We start from the raw sequence: 15,423 nt of genomic DNA on the forward strand, positions 1-15,423 counted from the left end.
TTTCATCATGTTTGGCCATCATTTGTCCATCTATAACCATGGTTATTTTTCTGTTGTTATGCTTTTATTTCCCAAAACTACAAAGTATCTTATTTTATTTCAGTTAATACTGAGGAGAATAAAAACGACTCTGTGCTGAGATGTTCATTTGCTGACCTCAGCGATTTTTGTTTGGGTAAGTTGATAATCAGTATTTACCTACTCCTTTCCCTCTCTCCAAAGGTAAGCTGTGTTCTTCTAAAAAAAAAACTAGCATTTTTTTTTTTAAGAAAAAGTTCATGTTTGGTTTTTAACGTAATGGGTGAGTATAATATTCTGAGGTTAAGAAATTAAGAAATGTATAGTTTGGAATTCAAATATATAGGAGGATTTATGATGAGCAACAGTCTCATAATAACAAATAACAATTTTTGCCATTATTCTGAAAATTTCAATTTTTTAAGAACATATAGACTACTATTTCAAGATCTATAAAATTTTGACACTCAGAATTTAGAATGTTAGTAACACTCAGAGATTCTATCCTGGCCCATCATTAGTGGATACTATAAATTTTATTTATTTTTCCTATAACAGTGACAAGTTTACTCAATCTCCTTTTTTGCCTTTTGATGTTGTCACATAAGATTTGCTTCAGTTGAGCAAGCTTTGCATTGAACTCTGTAGCTTGCCCATAAACAATTCTTTTGAATTGGGTTTTCATTTTCATGAATTAAATAGAAATAAAATAAAGCCAGAATTAATCAAAAAGTGATACTAATGTGCCAACACTTATTTTGCAACCTCAGTGCCTTGACACATAACCTGAAGAAATGAAGCCCTGAGTTTTCAGTAGTAGATACATCGGTGGCCAGGCCTCATTGCCTACATAAGCAGTTCTCAATTCTGGTTACACATTCAAATCACCAGAGGGCTTTTCAAAACTCCTGGATCACAGTTCCAGAAAATCAGTTTTAATTGGTCTGAGGAGTGAAATTAGTATACGTACTTTTAACAACCTGCCCAGTAAATATTTAATATGAGGATAAAGAATTTCTGGCCTAAAAACTGTATCTTGGTTTTTCTCTACAGGCATTGTTAAATCACTCGTCATAACTTTTAAAACTATGAATTTTGCTATTTATAATAGCATTCTGAATGACTGCAAATTAGTCACATTTCTTATAATAATTTTTGTTTTATGTGTGGTACAGAAACAGTGCTGGCTTATTAAGTTTTTTAATTAAAGCCAGCAACCAGCAGGTTCATTTCATATACAGAATCAAAAAGAGTATCTCATCAGAAAAAAATTCACTCAGAATACAAAGGCCTTTCCTGTAGTAATTAATTCTGAAGATCACTACAAGCTGAGTATTTTTATCGAAAATTCTTGAGACCAGAAGTATTTCAGATTTCAATTTTTTTGATTTTAGAATATTTGTATTATATACTTACTCGCTGAGCATCCCAAATCTGAAAATCTGAAATCTGAAGTGCTCCAGTGAGCATTTCCATTGAGCATCATTTCAACACTCAAAAAGTTTCAGATTTTGGAGCATTTTGGATTTGGGAAGCTGAACCTATATTATCAGTTATTTTCTAATTTAAAAAATAAAAACAAAAAACAAACCTGAAGTTTTTCTTGTCCAAAATATCCATACAGGTGGGAAAGTTTGCAAAGCACCATTTACTAACCTGTCCTCCAAATTAGAACCAATGTATAGTTTAACAATCACCCTATTGAAAAACCTTCCATTTAATTACTTGCATTTTATTTTTGACGGCTTGCCATTCCAAATATTAAAAAGCACTTTCTCTGAATGCTTAACATAATTGGATGCTCGTAACTTTATGATTCTTTTCTCATCACTTTTGTGTGTCTCAGTTATTTGTTCCAGCTGACCTGTATGTATATTCTCTCCAGGCACTGTATCTCATATTCACTATTTTAGCATCCCCCAGCATCAATCTGTCATTTGTTCAAGTTAGAAAGACATCACAGCTTCTGCAGTTAAAATACATACAAATGATGAGGTGTTTGCCTTTATAATGAAGGTGAGGTACAGTCTCCAGCTAACTGTGTAGTATCACTAAGCATTTCAGGAATCCAACTGGATGTAACACCTGGCTGGGAAATACTCTTTTAGAGTTAGATGCATATCTATGAGTGTTTTTTATTATTTTATTTTTTTATTATTATTATTATTTTTGAGACAGAGTGTTTCTCTGTTGCCCAGGCTGGAGTGCAGTGGTGCGATCTCAGCTCACTGCATCCTCTGCCTGCCAGGTTCAAGCGATTCTCCTGCCTCAGCCTCCCGAGTAGCTGGGACTACAGGCACTCACCACCACACCCAGCTAATTTTTGTATTTTTAGTAGAGATGGGGTTTCACCATGTTGGCCAGGCTGGTCTCAAACTCCCAACCTCAGGCAATCCACCCACCTTGGCCTACCAAAGTGCTGGGATTACAGGCATGAGCCACATAATATAAGTGTTTTAATTGTCTTTGAAAAGAAGACGCCCGGCCTAATATGAGTGTTTTAATCATCTTTGAAAAGAAATCAAGTAAAATAATGTCAAATATACCAAGAGTACATTTAAATAAAGCATGAGTAAGCATTTTGGCAATACATGTTCTCTTTTAAATGCAAAGCAGTTACATTCTCTAAGTTTGCCTTTAGCGTGCAGAGTACCAGGTTCCTGCATTGGGCTGATTATTGCATGGGAATTTCCTGACTAATGCATCTTATTAATGGCTTTTTTACAGTTAACCACTTTGAGCTGCCCCATGAGAATATTAATGCTGAGGCAGACTTAACTGCATGTGGTCAGTGTTTCATTGAGGATTGATATTTCTCATTGTTCAAAATGAGAACCATGAAGGAAAAAGTATTAATGGCTTTGTTGATTCAGAGAAGGACATTTCTACTAAGGCTCCCTAACAGGATGGGTACATATCATGAAAAAAATGTTATTTTTCCAGCCAGCCATTGGTCAAATCTTTATTCTTATATCCACTAGCTGTGCAACTGTAGTATATTACTTAATCTCTCTGAGCTTTAGTGATTTCACTAGTAAATTGGGATCAATGAGCCATTCTTAGTAGGACTTGAAGTAAATAAAAAGGTATAACTTCATCATAGCTCCTAGCACATCATGGGGGTTCAACAAATATTTGTTCATTGCTTTATTCAGTCACTCACTAAGCTTATCTTTCACACCAAATTCTGCTGGGCCCAGAGAGATCTACACTAAACAGCTGTTTCTGTGATCATCAAAAGTGATTTTAGGCTGGGTGTGGTGGCTCCCACCTGTAATACCAGTGCTTTGGGAGGCTGAGGCAGGAGGACTGCTTAAGCCCAGGAGTTTAAGACCAGCATTAGCAAAGTGGTGAGACCCTGTTTCTACAAAAAGAAAATAATTAGTCAAGCATGGTGGCACGACTGTAGTCCCAGCTACGCAGGAGGCTGAGATGGGAGTATCACTTGAGCCCAGGAGTTGGAGGCTACAGTGAGCTATGATCACACCCCTGCACTGCAGCCTGGGCAACAGAGTGGGACTCTGCCTCAAAAAAAAAAAAAAAAAAAAGGTGGGGGGGTACTTTTATGGCATAATGATGGCATGATGGATAAACAATAATTTACTGGACTCTTTATTATTATACACTTTACCTGTCTTATCTTACTTAATTTTCATAACAACCCTTTTAGTTAGGTAGCACTTTTTTACAGATGAGGAAGCTTAATCACCAAGAGAGAAAATAATTTGCCAAATGTCACATAGCTAGTCAATGGAGAGCTGAGATTTCAACCAAGGAAGGCTTGATCTCTAACCTTCTCTTTTAATCACCACACTAGCCACAAAGGCCTTAAGGTAAAAAGTGGTTAGTGATTTCCAAAGACACTAGTTCTGTAAGATGTTAGTAAGTTTCAGGCAGAAAGTACAAGGTGAAGATAAAGCTGCGTGTTAAAATATATTTGGGTAATGATTAGTTAGAAAGCTAATTGAGTCCGAAAGTTTTGATTTTTTTTTGTTTTCTTCTTCATTTTTTATTGACATCACATAACCTTTAATTCTGTTTTTCATAAAGCAGCTCACAAAGCCAGAGCAGCATCCCATATACCCCCACACACTCACAGAATTATTCTCGAAAGTGCTGACCCTTGTAGCAGTGAATTTGAAATCCTGGTGTGGCAATAATTTTCTTTATTAATCTTGGAAGCCCCACTACCATTGCCTACATTTTTTTCTTCTCAGTATGCTGGAAAATGACAAGGACACAGTAATCCATGTTAACAAGTGCCTGATGCTTGATCCTTCCCATGCCCATGTGGCTATAAACTCAGGTAACTTAGAAATGAAATATTTTAGGGCCGGGTGCAGTGGCTCATGCCTGTAATCCCAGCACTTTGGGAGGCTGAGGCAGGCGGATCACCTGAGGTCGGGAGTTCGAGACCAGACTGACCAACATGGAGAAACCCCATCTCTACTAAAAATACACAATTAGCCGGGTGTGGTGGCACATGCCTGTAATCCCAGCTACTAGGGAGGCTGAGGCAGGAGAATCGCTTGAACCCAGGAGGCGGAGGTTGCGGTGAACCGAGATCGTGCCACTGCACTCCAGCCTGGGCAACAAAAGCGTAACTCCATCTCAAAAAAAAAAAAAAAAAAAAAAAGAAATATTTAGGGCTCACTAAGACCAGCATAATTTGAGTCCAACCAACCCAAACACACATCTGTCTAATCTTGTTATGAAATCAACATTTTGCTAATGTTATAAAATGACTTCCTCAGGAATGGGTTCATATTAGAGTTCTGAAACATTTATTTGCTTTCTACAAACATAATAGTTTAGCTCAGTGGAATACTCATTGGTCTATTTCTTTAAATAGTTATGGTCAAAGGAGTACATGGTGATTTTGCTTTCATTCTATAACTTTCATTCTATAGATAATATCCACTAATTCCCATTATTTTTTCCTAGAAGCATTTTATATGAAGATGGCATAAGAAATAACTTTCTTCTAATATTCCTAACCTACTTAAGATTACAGAAATGAGGGAATTACACTGAAGGAACATATTTTTCAGTTATGACAGTCTCATAGTCACTGTAAATCTTGTCAATTGTTTACTGAACACATAAAGTCCTCTTGCCTCAATTTTCAAAATATATTCAGAATCTGACTACTGCTTACCACATTCACTGCTGCTCCTGGGTCCGTCTTCTACCTTCTCTTGGTACGCTGGTACAATAACTTCCGAACAGATCTCCCTGCTCAAAATCTTGCCTCCTTATAGATGATTTTCCACGCAGGACTCACAGAAAGCTTTAATAAAAGGAAGATTAAATCCCATCATTTCTGTGCTCCTGTCTCTCCAGGTTTCCCATTACATTTAAAACACAAACTCACTCTGGTATTCAGAGACCTTACAGAATCTGGGTCTGGTCTCTCTAGGCCATTTCCTAATGCTTCCCTTTTCTCACGAGCTGCAGACAGCTCAACCATCTTGTGTTCCTTGTTCACAATAAATATGTGCTTATCCTAGGGCTCTACACTGAAATAAGCTAGGTTCACATCAGACTTACTTTCTGTCTCCTAATCTTGATGGATTTTTCTTCATAATACTTATTACCTAAACTTATTTATTTAGGTTATTCACCCCATTTCTGTGTTTCCAGAAGACAGAAACTGTCAAACTTGCTGCCACCTTTAGCACCAGAATCAGGAATAGTACCTGACCCATAGTAGGCACTTAAAGAATACTTTTAGGATTAGGACAGACAAATGGATGAAAGAGCATTCTCTCTCTCTCTGTGTCTGTCTGTCTTTCTCTTTCTCTCTCTCTCTCTCTCTCTCACACACACACACACATACGCACAACTCTTTGGAGAGTCTGCTATAGAATACACCCTTTTTGCTCTCTGTGATGTCATTTATCACTGTGAGTTTTCTCACTAGTTATGAGTTAGTGCTTTGTTAATTTTCTCACTGAGGACCTGATCTAAATATTATTCTCTTTTGTATTTAAATTGTGATGATAGACCTTTATATAGAGTATTTAAAGGCTTAAAACAAAACTCTTCTTAAATAGTAGAATTGCCTTTTTTTTTCTTTTGAGATGGTATTTTGCTGTTGTTGCCCAGGCTGGAGGAGTGCAGTGGCACGATCTCGGCTCACTGCAACCTCTGCCTCGGGTTCAAGCGATTCTCCTGCCTCAGCCTCCCGAGTAGCTGGGATTACAGGCGCCTACCACCACATCCGGCTAATTTTTGGTATTTTTAGTAGAGATGGGGTTTTACCATGTTGGGCAGGCTGGTCTCAAACTCCTGACCTCAGGCAATCCGCCCAGCTCAGCCTCCCAAAGCGCTGGGATTACAGGGGTGAGCCACTGCGCCCAGCTGTAGAATTGCCTTTCTAACATCAGTCTTACTGAAGTCCTCCCTAATACATAGTTGTTTAAATGCTACTTCCTTTCTATTATAGCACTTTGGATGACTGTTCACTAGATGATAGTAACTGTGACTTATGTTTGCCTTACTCATATTGCTTGGTTCAAGCTATCCACTCACTGACATGGGTGGATGGGTGAGGATTGGAAGAGTGCAGGGAAAGATGGTGAGTAGAAAACACTAGCACACTGACACAATGGAAAGCAGTTTATCTGCAGGATTTGCTTCCCTGTGTTGCTCATTGAGCACAGCTCTGTCAGTACCCTCATTGCTACTGGCTAGTGGTAGTACTTTAGAACAATACGGCTAGGGAGAAGCAGGCTAACAAAGGAACCCCAAAGAATTAGTAAGTCTGGGTCCTTGTTGTTATTGTGTCCTAACCACAGAGCAAGCCATGTATGGACCATTCATGAATTTATTCTTCACAGAAAGCTTCTGTAGGATAATTTTTAAAATCATGATATTTATTGGTGGTCAAAAGGTCCAGTTTCAGGTACCAACCCTGTCACTTACTACTTGGGTACACACCATCTTTGCCTGAGTTTTCCGATTTGAGAAATGGAGATATCAATATTAATTTCTTCTTATAAACAGAGATTGAGCAGAATTGTAGTGAAAGCTGTTGTGAGACTCAAATTAGACAATATTTGTCAGAGATCTACTCACACATTTAAAATTCTCCAGGAAGTACAGCATCGATTTTCAGATGCTGAAACAATGCAATGTAATGGAGTAACAAAATAAAATGACATTATAGTAAAGAAGAATGACTGAGCTGGAATAATTTAGCTATTAAAATTTTACTCCCAGAGATAGCTGTAAGGTTTATGTTGTGATCATAATAGTCTGCTATATTATATTGGTCAGTTCCTTTAAGTTTTGAACTGATGCTGATATGCAAACAAAATTTAAAAGACAGTGCATTCCCACTTGAGTCAGCATAAGTTTTCAACATAAAGCATACAATTGATGATTAGAAAACAGATTTATAGGGGAGGAGTCAAGATGGCCGAATAGGAACTGCTCCGGTCTACAGCTCCCAGCATGAGCAACACAGAAGACGGGTGATTTCTGCATTTCCATCTGAGGTACCGGGTTCATCTCACTAGGGAGTGCCAGACAGTGGGTGCAGGTCAGTGGGTGCAGTGCACCGTGCGTGAGACGAAGCAGGGCAAGGCATTGCCTCACTCGGGAAGCGCAAGGGGTCAGGGAGTTCCCTTTCCTAGTCAAAGAAAGGGGTGACAGAGGGCACCCGGAAAATCGGATCACTCCCACCCGAATACTGTGCTTTTCCGACGGGCTTAAAAAACGGCGCACCAGGAGATTAAATCCTGCACCTGGCTCGGAGGGTCCTATGCCCACGGAGTCTCGCTGATTGCTAGCACAGCAGTCTGAGATCAAACTGCAAGGTGGCAGCAAGGCTGGGGGAGGAGCGCCCGCCATTGCTCAGGCTTGCTTAGGTAAATAAAGCAGGCAGGAAGCTCCAACTGGGTGGAGCCCACCACAGCTCAAGGAGGCCTGCCTACCTCTGTATGCCCCACCTCTGGGGGCAGGGCACAGACAAACAAAAAGACAGCAGTAACCTCTGCAGACTTAAATGTCCCTGTCTGACAGCTTTGAAGAGAGCAGTGGACCTCCCAGCACGCAGCTGGAGATCTGAGAACAGGCAGACTGCCTCCTCAAGTGGGTCCCTGACCCCTGAGCAGCCTGACTGGGAGACACCCCTCAGTAGGGGCAGACTGACACCTCACATGGCCAGGTACTCCTCTGAGATAAAACTTCCAGAGGAACGATCAGACAGCAGCATTTGCAGTTCACGAAAAACCACTGTTCTGCAGACACCGCTGCTGATACCCAGGCAAACAGGGTCTGGAGTGGACCTCTAGCAAACTCCAACAGACCTGCAGCTGAGGGTCCTGTCTGTTAGAAGGAAAACTAACAAACAGAAAGGACATCCACACCAAAAACCCATCTGTACATCACCATCATCAAAGACCAAAAGTAGATAAAACCACAAAGATGGGGAAAAAACAGAGCAGAAAAACTGGAAACTCTAAAAAGCAGAGTACCTCTCCTCCTCCAAAGGAATGCAGTTCCTCACCAGCAATGGAACAAAGCTGGATGGAGAATAACTTTGACGAGTTGAGAGAAGAAGGCTTCAGATGATCAAACTAGGAGCTACAGGAGGAAATTCAAACCAAAGGCAAAGAAGTTAAAAATTTTGAAAAAAATTTAGACGAATGTATAACTAGAATAACCAATACAGAGAAGTGCTTAAAGGAGCTGATGGAGCTGAAAGCCAAGGCTCAAGAACTAAGTGAACAATGCAGAAGCCTCAGGAGCCGATGCAATCAACTGGAACAAAGGGTATCAGCAATGGAAGATGAAATGAATGAAATGAAGTGAGAAGGGAAGTTTAGAGAAAAAAGAATAAAAAGAAACGAACAAAGCCTCCAAGAAATATGGGACTATGTTAAAAGACCAAATCTACGTCTGATTGGTGTACCTGAAAGTGACAGGGAGAATGGAACCAAGTTGGAAAACACTCTGCAGGATATTATCCAGGAGAACTTCCCCAGTCTAGCAAGGCAGGCCAACATTCAGATTCAGGAAATACAGAGAACACCACAAAGATACTCCTCGAGAAGAGCAACACCAAGACACATAATTGTCAGATTCACCAAAGTTGAAATGAAGGAAAAAATGTTAAGAGCAGCCAGAGAGAAAGGATGGGTTAACCACAAAGGGAAGCCCATCAGACTAACAGCAGATCTCTCGGCAGAAACTCTACAAGCCAGAAGAGAGTGGGGCCCAATATTCAACATTCTTAAAGAAAACAGTTTTCAACCCAGAATTTCATATCCAGCTAAACTAAGCTTCATAAGTGAAGGAGAAATAAAATACTTTACAGACAAGCAAATGCTGAGAGATTTTGTCACCAACAGGCCTGCCCTAAAAGAGCTCCTGAAGGAAGCACTAAACATGGAAAGGAACTACCGGTACCAGCCGCTGCAAAATCATGCCAAAATGTAAAGACCATCGAGACTAGGAAGAAACTGCATCAACTAATGAGCAAAATAACCAGCTAACATCATAATGACAGGATCAAATTCACACATAACAATATTACCTTTAAATGTAAATGGACTAAATGCTCCAATTAAAAGACACAGACTGGCAAATTGGACAAACAGTCAAGACCCATCAGTGTGCTGTATTCAGGAAACCCATCTCACATGCAGAGACACACATAGGCTCAAAATAAAAGGATGGAGGAAGATCTACCAAGCAAATGGAAAACAAAAAAAGGCAGGGGTTGCAATCCTAGTCTCTGATAAAACAGGCTTTAAACCAACAAAGATCAAAAGAGACAAAGAAGGCCATTACATAATGGTAAAGGGATCAATTCAATAAGAAGAGCTAACTATCCTAAATATATATGCACCCAATACAGGAGCACCCAGATTCATAAAGCAAGTCCTGAGTGACCTACAAAGAGACTTAGACTCCCACACATTAATAATGGGAGACTTTAACACCCCACTGTCAACATTAGACAGATCAACGAGACAGAAAGTTAACAAGGATACCCAGGAATTGAACTCAGCTCTGCACCAAGCGGACCTAATAGACATCTACAGAACTCTCCACCCCAAATCAACAAAATTTACATTTTTTTCAGCACCACACCTATTCCAAAATTGACCACATGGTTGGAAGTAAAGCACCCTTCAGCAAATATAAAAGAACAAAAATTATAACAAACTGTCTCTCAGACCACATTGCAATCAAACTAATACTCAGGATTAAGAAACTCACTCAAAACCACTCAACTACATGGAAACTGAGCAACCTGCTCCTGAATGACTACTGGGTACATAATGAAATGAAGGCAGAAATAAAGATGTTCTTTGAAACCAACGAGAACAAAGACACAACATACCAGAATCTCTGGGATGCATTCAAAGCAGTGTGTAGAGGGAAATTTATAGCACTAAATGCCCACAAGAGAAAGCAGGAAAGATCCAAAATTGACACCCTAACATCACAATTAAAAGAACTGGAAAAGCAAGAGCAAACACATTCAAAGGCTAGCAGAAGGCAAGAAATAACTAAAATCAGAGCAGAACTGAAGGAAATAGAGACACAAAAAGCCCTTCAAAACATTAATGAATCCACGAGCTGGTTTTTTGAAAGGATCAACAAAATTGATAGACCACTAGCAAGATTAATAAAGAAAAAAAGAGAGAAGAATCAAATAGGTGCAATAAAAAATGATAAAGGGGATATCACCACCGATCCCACAGAAATACAAACTACCATCAGAGAATACTACAAACACCTCTACACAAATAAACTAGAAAATATAGAAGAAATGGATAAATTCCTCGACACATACACTCTCCCAAGACTAAAGAAGGAAGAAGCTGAATCTCTGAATAGAACAATAACAGGAGCTGAAATTGTGGCAATAATCAATAGCTTACCAACCAAAAAGAGTCCAGGACCAGATGGATTCACAGCCGAATTCTACCAGAGGTACAAGGAGGAACTGGTACCATTCCTTCTGAAACTATTCCAATCAATAGAAAAAGAGGGAATCCTCCCTAACTCATTTTATGAGGCCAGCATCTTCCTGATACCAAAGCCAGGCAGAGACACAACCAAAAAAAGAGAATTTTAGACCAATATCCTTGAGGAACATTGATGCAAAAATCCTCAGTAAAATACTGGCAAACTGAATCCAGCAGCACATCAAAAAGCTTATCCACCATGATCAAGTGGGCTTCATCCCTGGGATGCAAGGCTGGTTCAATATACGTAAATCAATAAATGTAATCCAGCATATAAACAGAACCAAAGACAAAAACCACATGATTATCTCAATAGATGCAGAAAAGGCCTTTGAAAAAATTCAACAACACTTCATGCGAAAAACTCTCAATAAATTAGGTATTGATGGGACGTATCTCAAAATAATATGAGCTATCTATGACAAACCCACAGCCAATATCATATTGAATGGGCAAAAACTGGAAGCATTCCCTTTGAAAACTGGCACAAGACAGGGATGCCCTCTCTCACCACTCCTATTCAACATAGTGTTAGAAGTTCTGGCCAGGGCAATTAGGCAGGAGAAGGAAATAAAGGGTATTCAATTAGGAAAAGAGGAAGTCAAATTGTCCCTGTTTGCAGATGACATGATTGTATATCTAGAAAATCCCATTGTCTCAGCCCAAAATCTCCTTAAGCTGATAAGCAATTTCAGCAAAGTCTCAGGATACAAAATCAATGTATGAAAATCACAAGCATTCTTATACACAAATAACAGAAAAACAGAGAGCCAAATCATGAGTGAACTCCCATTCACAATTGCTTCAAAGAGAATAAAATACCTAGGAATCCACCTTACAAGGGACGTGAAGTACCTCTTCAAGGAGAACTACAAACCACTGCTCAATGAAATAAAAGAGGACACAAACAAATGGAAGAACATTCCATGCTCATGGGTAGGAAGAATCAATATCGTGAAAATGGCCATACTGCCCAAGGTAATTTATAGATTCAATGCCATCCCCATCAAGCTACCAATGACTTTCTTCACAGAATTGGAAAAAACTACTTTAAAGTTCATATTGAACCAAAAAAGAGCCCGCATCGCCAAGTCAATCCTAAGCCAAAAGAACAAAGCTGGAGGCATCACACCACCTGACTTCAAACTATACTACAAGGCTATAGTAACCAAAACAGCATGGTACTGGCACCAAAACAGATATAGATCAATGGAACAGAACAGAGCCCTCAGAAATAACGCCGTATATCTACAACTATCTGTCTGATCTTTGACAAACCTGACAAAAACAAGCAATGGGGAAAGGATTCCCTATTTGATTAATGGTGCTGGGAAAACTGGCTAGCCATATGTAGAAAGCTGAAACTGGATCCCTTCCTTACATCTTTTACAAAAATCAATTCAAGATGGATTAAAGACCTAAACATTAGACCTAAAACCATAAAAACCCTAGAAGAAAACCTAGGCAGTACCATTCAGGACATAGGCATGGGCAAGGACTTCATGTCTAAAACACCAAAAGCAATGGCAACAAAAGCCAAAATTGACAAATGGGATCTAATTAAACTAAAGAGCTTCTGCACAGCAAAAGAAACTACCATCAGAGTGAACAGGCAACCTACAAAATGGGAGAAAATTTTCACAACCTACTCATCTGACAAAGGGTTAATATCCAGAATCTACAATGAACTCAAACAAATTTACAAGAAAAAAACAAACAACCCCATCAAAAAGTGGGCAAAGGACATGAACAGACACTTCTCAAAAGAAGACATTTATGCAGCCAAAAAACAGATGAAAAAATGCTCATCATCACTGGCCATCAGAGAAATGCAAATCAAAACCACAATGAGATATCATCTCACACCAGTTAGAATGGCAATCATTAAAAAGTCAGGAAACAACAGGTGCTGGAGAGGATGTGGAGAAATAGGAACACTTTTACACTGTTGGTGGGACTGTAAACTAGTTCAACCATTGTGGAAGTCAGTGTGGTGATTCCTCAGGGATCTAGAACTAGAAATACCATTTGGCCCAGCCATCCCATTACTGGGTATATACCCAAAGGACTATAAATCATGCTGCTATAGAGACACATGCACACGTATGTTTATTGTGGCACTATTCACAATAGCAAAGACTTGGAACCAACCCAAATGTCCAACAATGATAGACTGGATTACGAAAATGTGGCACATATACACCATGGAATACTATGCAGCCATAAAAAATGATGAGTTCATGTCCTTTGTAGGGACATGGATGAAATTGGAAGTCATCATTCTCAGTAAACTATCGCGACAACAAAAATCCAAACACCGCATATTCTCACTCATAGGTGGGAATTGAACAATGAGAACACATGGACACAGGAAGGGGAACATCACACTCTGGGGACTGTTGTGGGGTGGGGGGAGGGGGGAGGGATAGCATTGGGAGATATACCTAATGCTAGATGACGAGTTAGTGGGTGCAGCGCACCAGCATGGCACATGTATACATATGTAACTTACCTGCACATTGTGCACATGTACCCCAAAACTTAAAGTATAATTTAAAAAAAAGAAATAAAAGAAACCCTGCACGTTTTGCACATGTACCCTAGAACTTAAAGTATAATAAAAGAAAAAAGAAAGAAAAAAAATAAAAATGTTTTGACTCTGAAAAAAAAAAAGAAAAGAAAACAGATTTAAAGATTAAATTTAAAATTTTCCACTGGCATACTCGAGGTAATTACATTGTTTCCTATCTACTTAGGCTTTAAAATGAAAGATAGGACTTTTTTGGTAGCCCTAAATTACTTAGTTTTTTGTAGTTGTCTCAATACTCAAATTGTGAATTGAATGCAAACAAAAGGAAGAAAATATATATTTATGTGTTTGAGTAACTGTGTATAGATTCTTGCATTTAATCCTTGGAAATATTCTATGGGAATATTTTATTCTAAAGTCTAACGTTAAAAAACTGTAACGGACTCACTGCCACCCAGCTAACAAATGATAAAACAAAGATTTTAAGTTGGATTTGTTGAAACCAATATTGATTCCCTTGCCACTATATCAGCCTTTGTTCTTCAACATATGAAGCAATTTTATTGAGCTTTGAGACTGCATTTTTATGGATGTATGCCTTCCTATTATTCTGCTACTAGAGAACAGCAAGAGTTCTATTTGTCATAATCAGATTTACTGTAACTGTTACCACCTGTTCCAGAAAGCTCTTGTCTTTTTTTTATGAAAATCTGTTTTTCTTAACTCTTTGATCTTTTTAGATTTTAAAACACTATCAATTTTAGGAAGCATCATCAAATTAATAAGAGCTTTTGGGAAAAATAGGTTACTGCCATGATTTCAGAAATGTTACAATGTGGGAGAAAGTCATCTTAAAAAGAGGAAATATAATATTTGGTATTGTAATTTAGTGCTATTGCTTAAACATTTTTCTAATTTGAAATTTAATTGATGTTCTGGGCATATGTGCAATAAATGTCTCATCACCACATGAGGAGGATTTCATAAAAATAAGGATCTGTGCCCTTGAGAACAACCAAAACACATTAGTAGGTTTCATTTGTGTTTCAGAAGATCTCACTGATGGCAGAATAATTAGCTTCATTAACCAAAATGCAATATGACTGTCTCCATTGTTGCTCTCAGATGTTGACTGACGCTAATACTAACTCTAAAAAGCTTTGTAAATTCTGCCGTTATGAAACAAATAACTCCTAGCAAGAAAAAAAATATCTGTGAAGGAGAGAGGACTACCACTACCTAGTTAAAATAGGTAACACATTTTACATTTCCTTCATACTATAGTTTTTCACTGTTTGTCCTTACATTTATATTGTTTTACAAAGTTACATTCAGAAGGAAAATTATATTTCAAATGAAATGTGTGAGAATAGCCTAAAACAGCTTTTTAACGTAAGATTATAGTTTAAGCATTTCTGTACATTGCCAGTCTGCAAAGCAATTTAATGGATGCAAAATATTCCCATATATAAGCATACCATTCATTTATTAGTTAATTTAACAATTACTAAGAGATTACAATGCAATTAACAATGAACTAAATATCTGGATATAGCGATGAACAAAACAGTCACTGCACTTACAGCACTTACAGTTAGGAGGAGATAGATATAACATTTATACATATAAATGTATACATTCAATGCCCGATGTTGATATATATGTACATATATAGCATATATGTTTTATATGAGTGTGTGTTTTATCATTTGATGTCAGGTGCTGATAAAAATAATAAAAAATAATAAAGCATTGTGAGCAGAGGGAGAACTATGGAGACTGTATTTTAGAAATAATGGTCAAACAGTGATTCTCTGATGAGGTGACAAGTGAACAGAACCCTGGCTAAAACAGATATTGAGCATTATCTGCAGAGAGACAAGCAAG

General features: G+C 38.4%; 1 protein-coding gene across 1 annotated transcript in view; it reads left to right on the plus strand.

Annotated features, from left to right (window-relative positions):
- ANO3 (anoctamin 3) overlaps window positions 1–15,423 on the plus strand; it is a 333,485-nt gene that overhangs the window by 113,316 nt on the left and 204,746 nt on the right. Inside the window, exon 3 of the mRNA XM_003830440.6 lies at window positions 104–175. Within this exon, the coding sequence (XP_003830488.1) occupies window positions 104–175 (72 nt within the window). The remainder of the gene's footprint in view (window positions 1–103; window positions 176–15,423) is intronic.

This window comes from Pan paniscus, chromosome 9 (assembly GCF_029289425.2).
Source record: "Pan paniscus chromosome 9, NHGRI_mPanPan1-v2.0_pri, whole genome shotgun sequence".
NCBI classification, from domain to species: domain Eukaryota; kingdom Metazoa; phylum Chordata; class Mammalia; order Primates; family Hominidae; genus Pan; species Pan paniscus.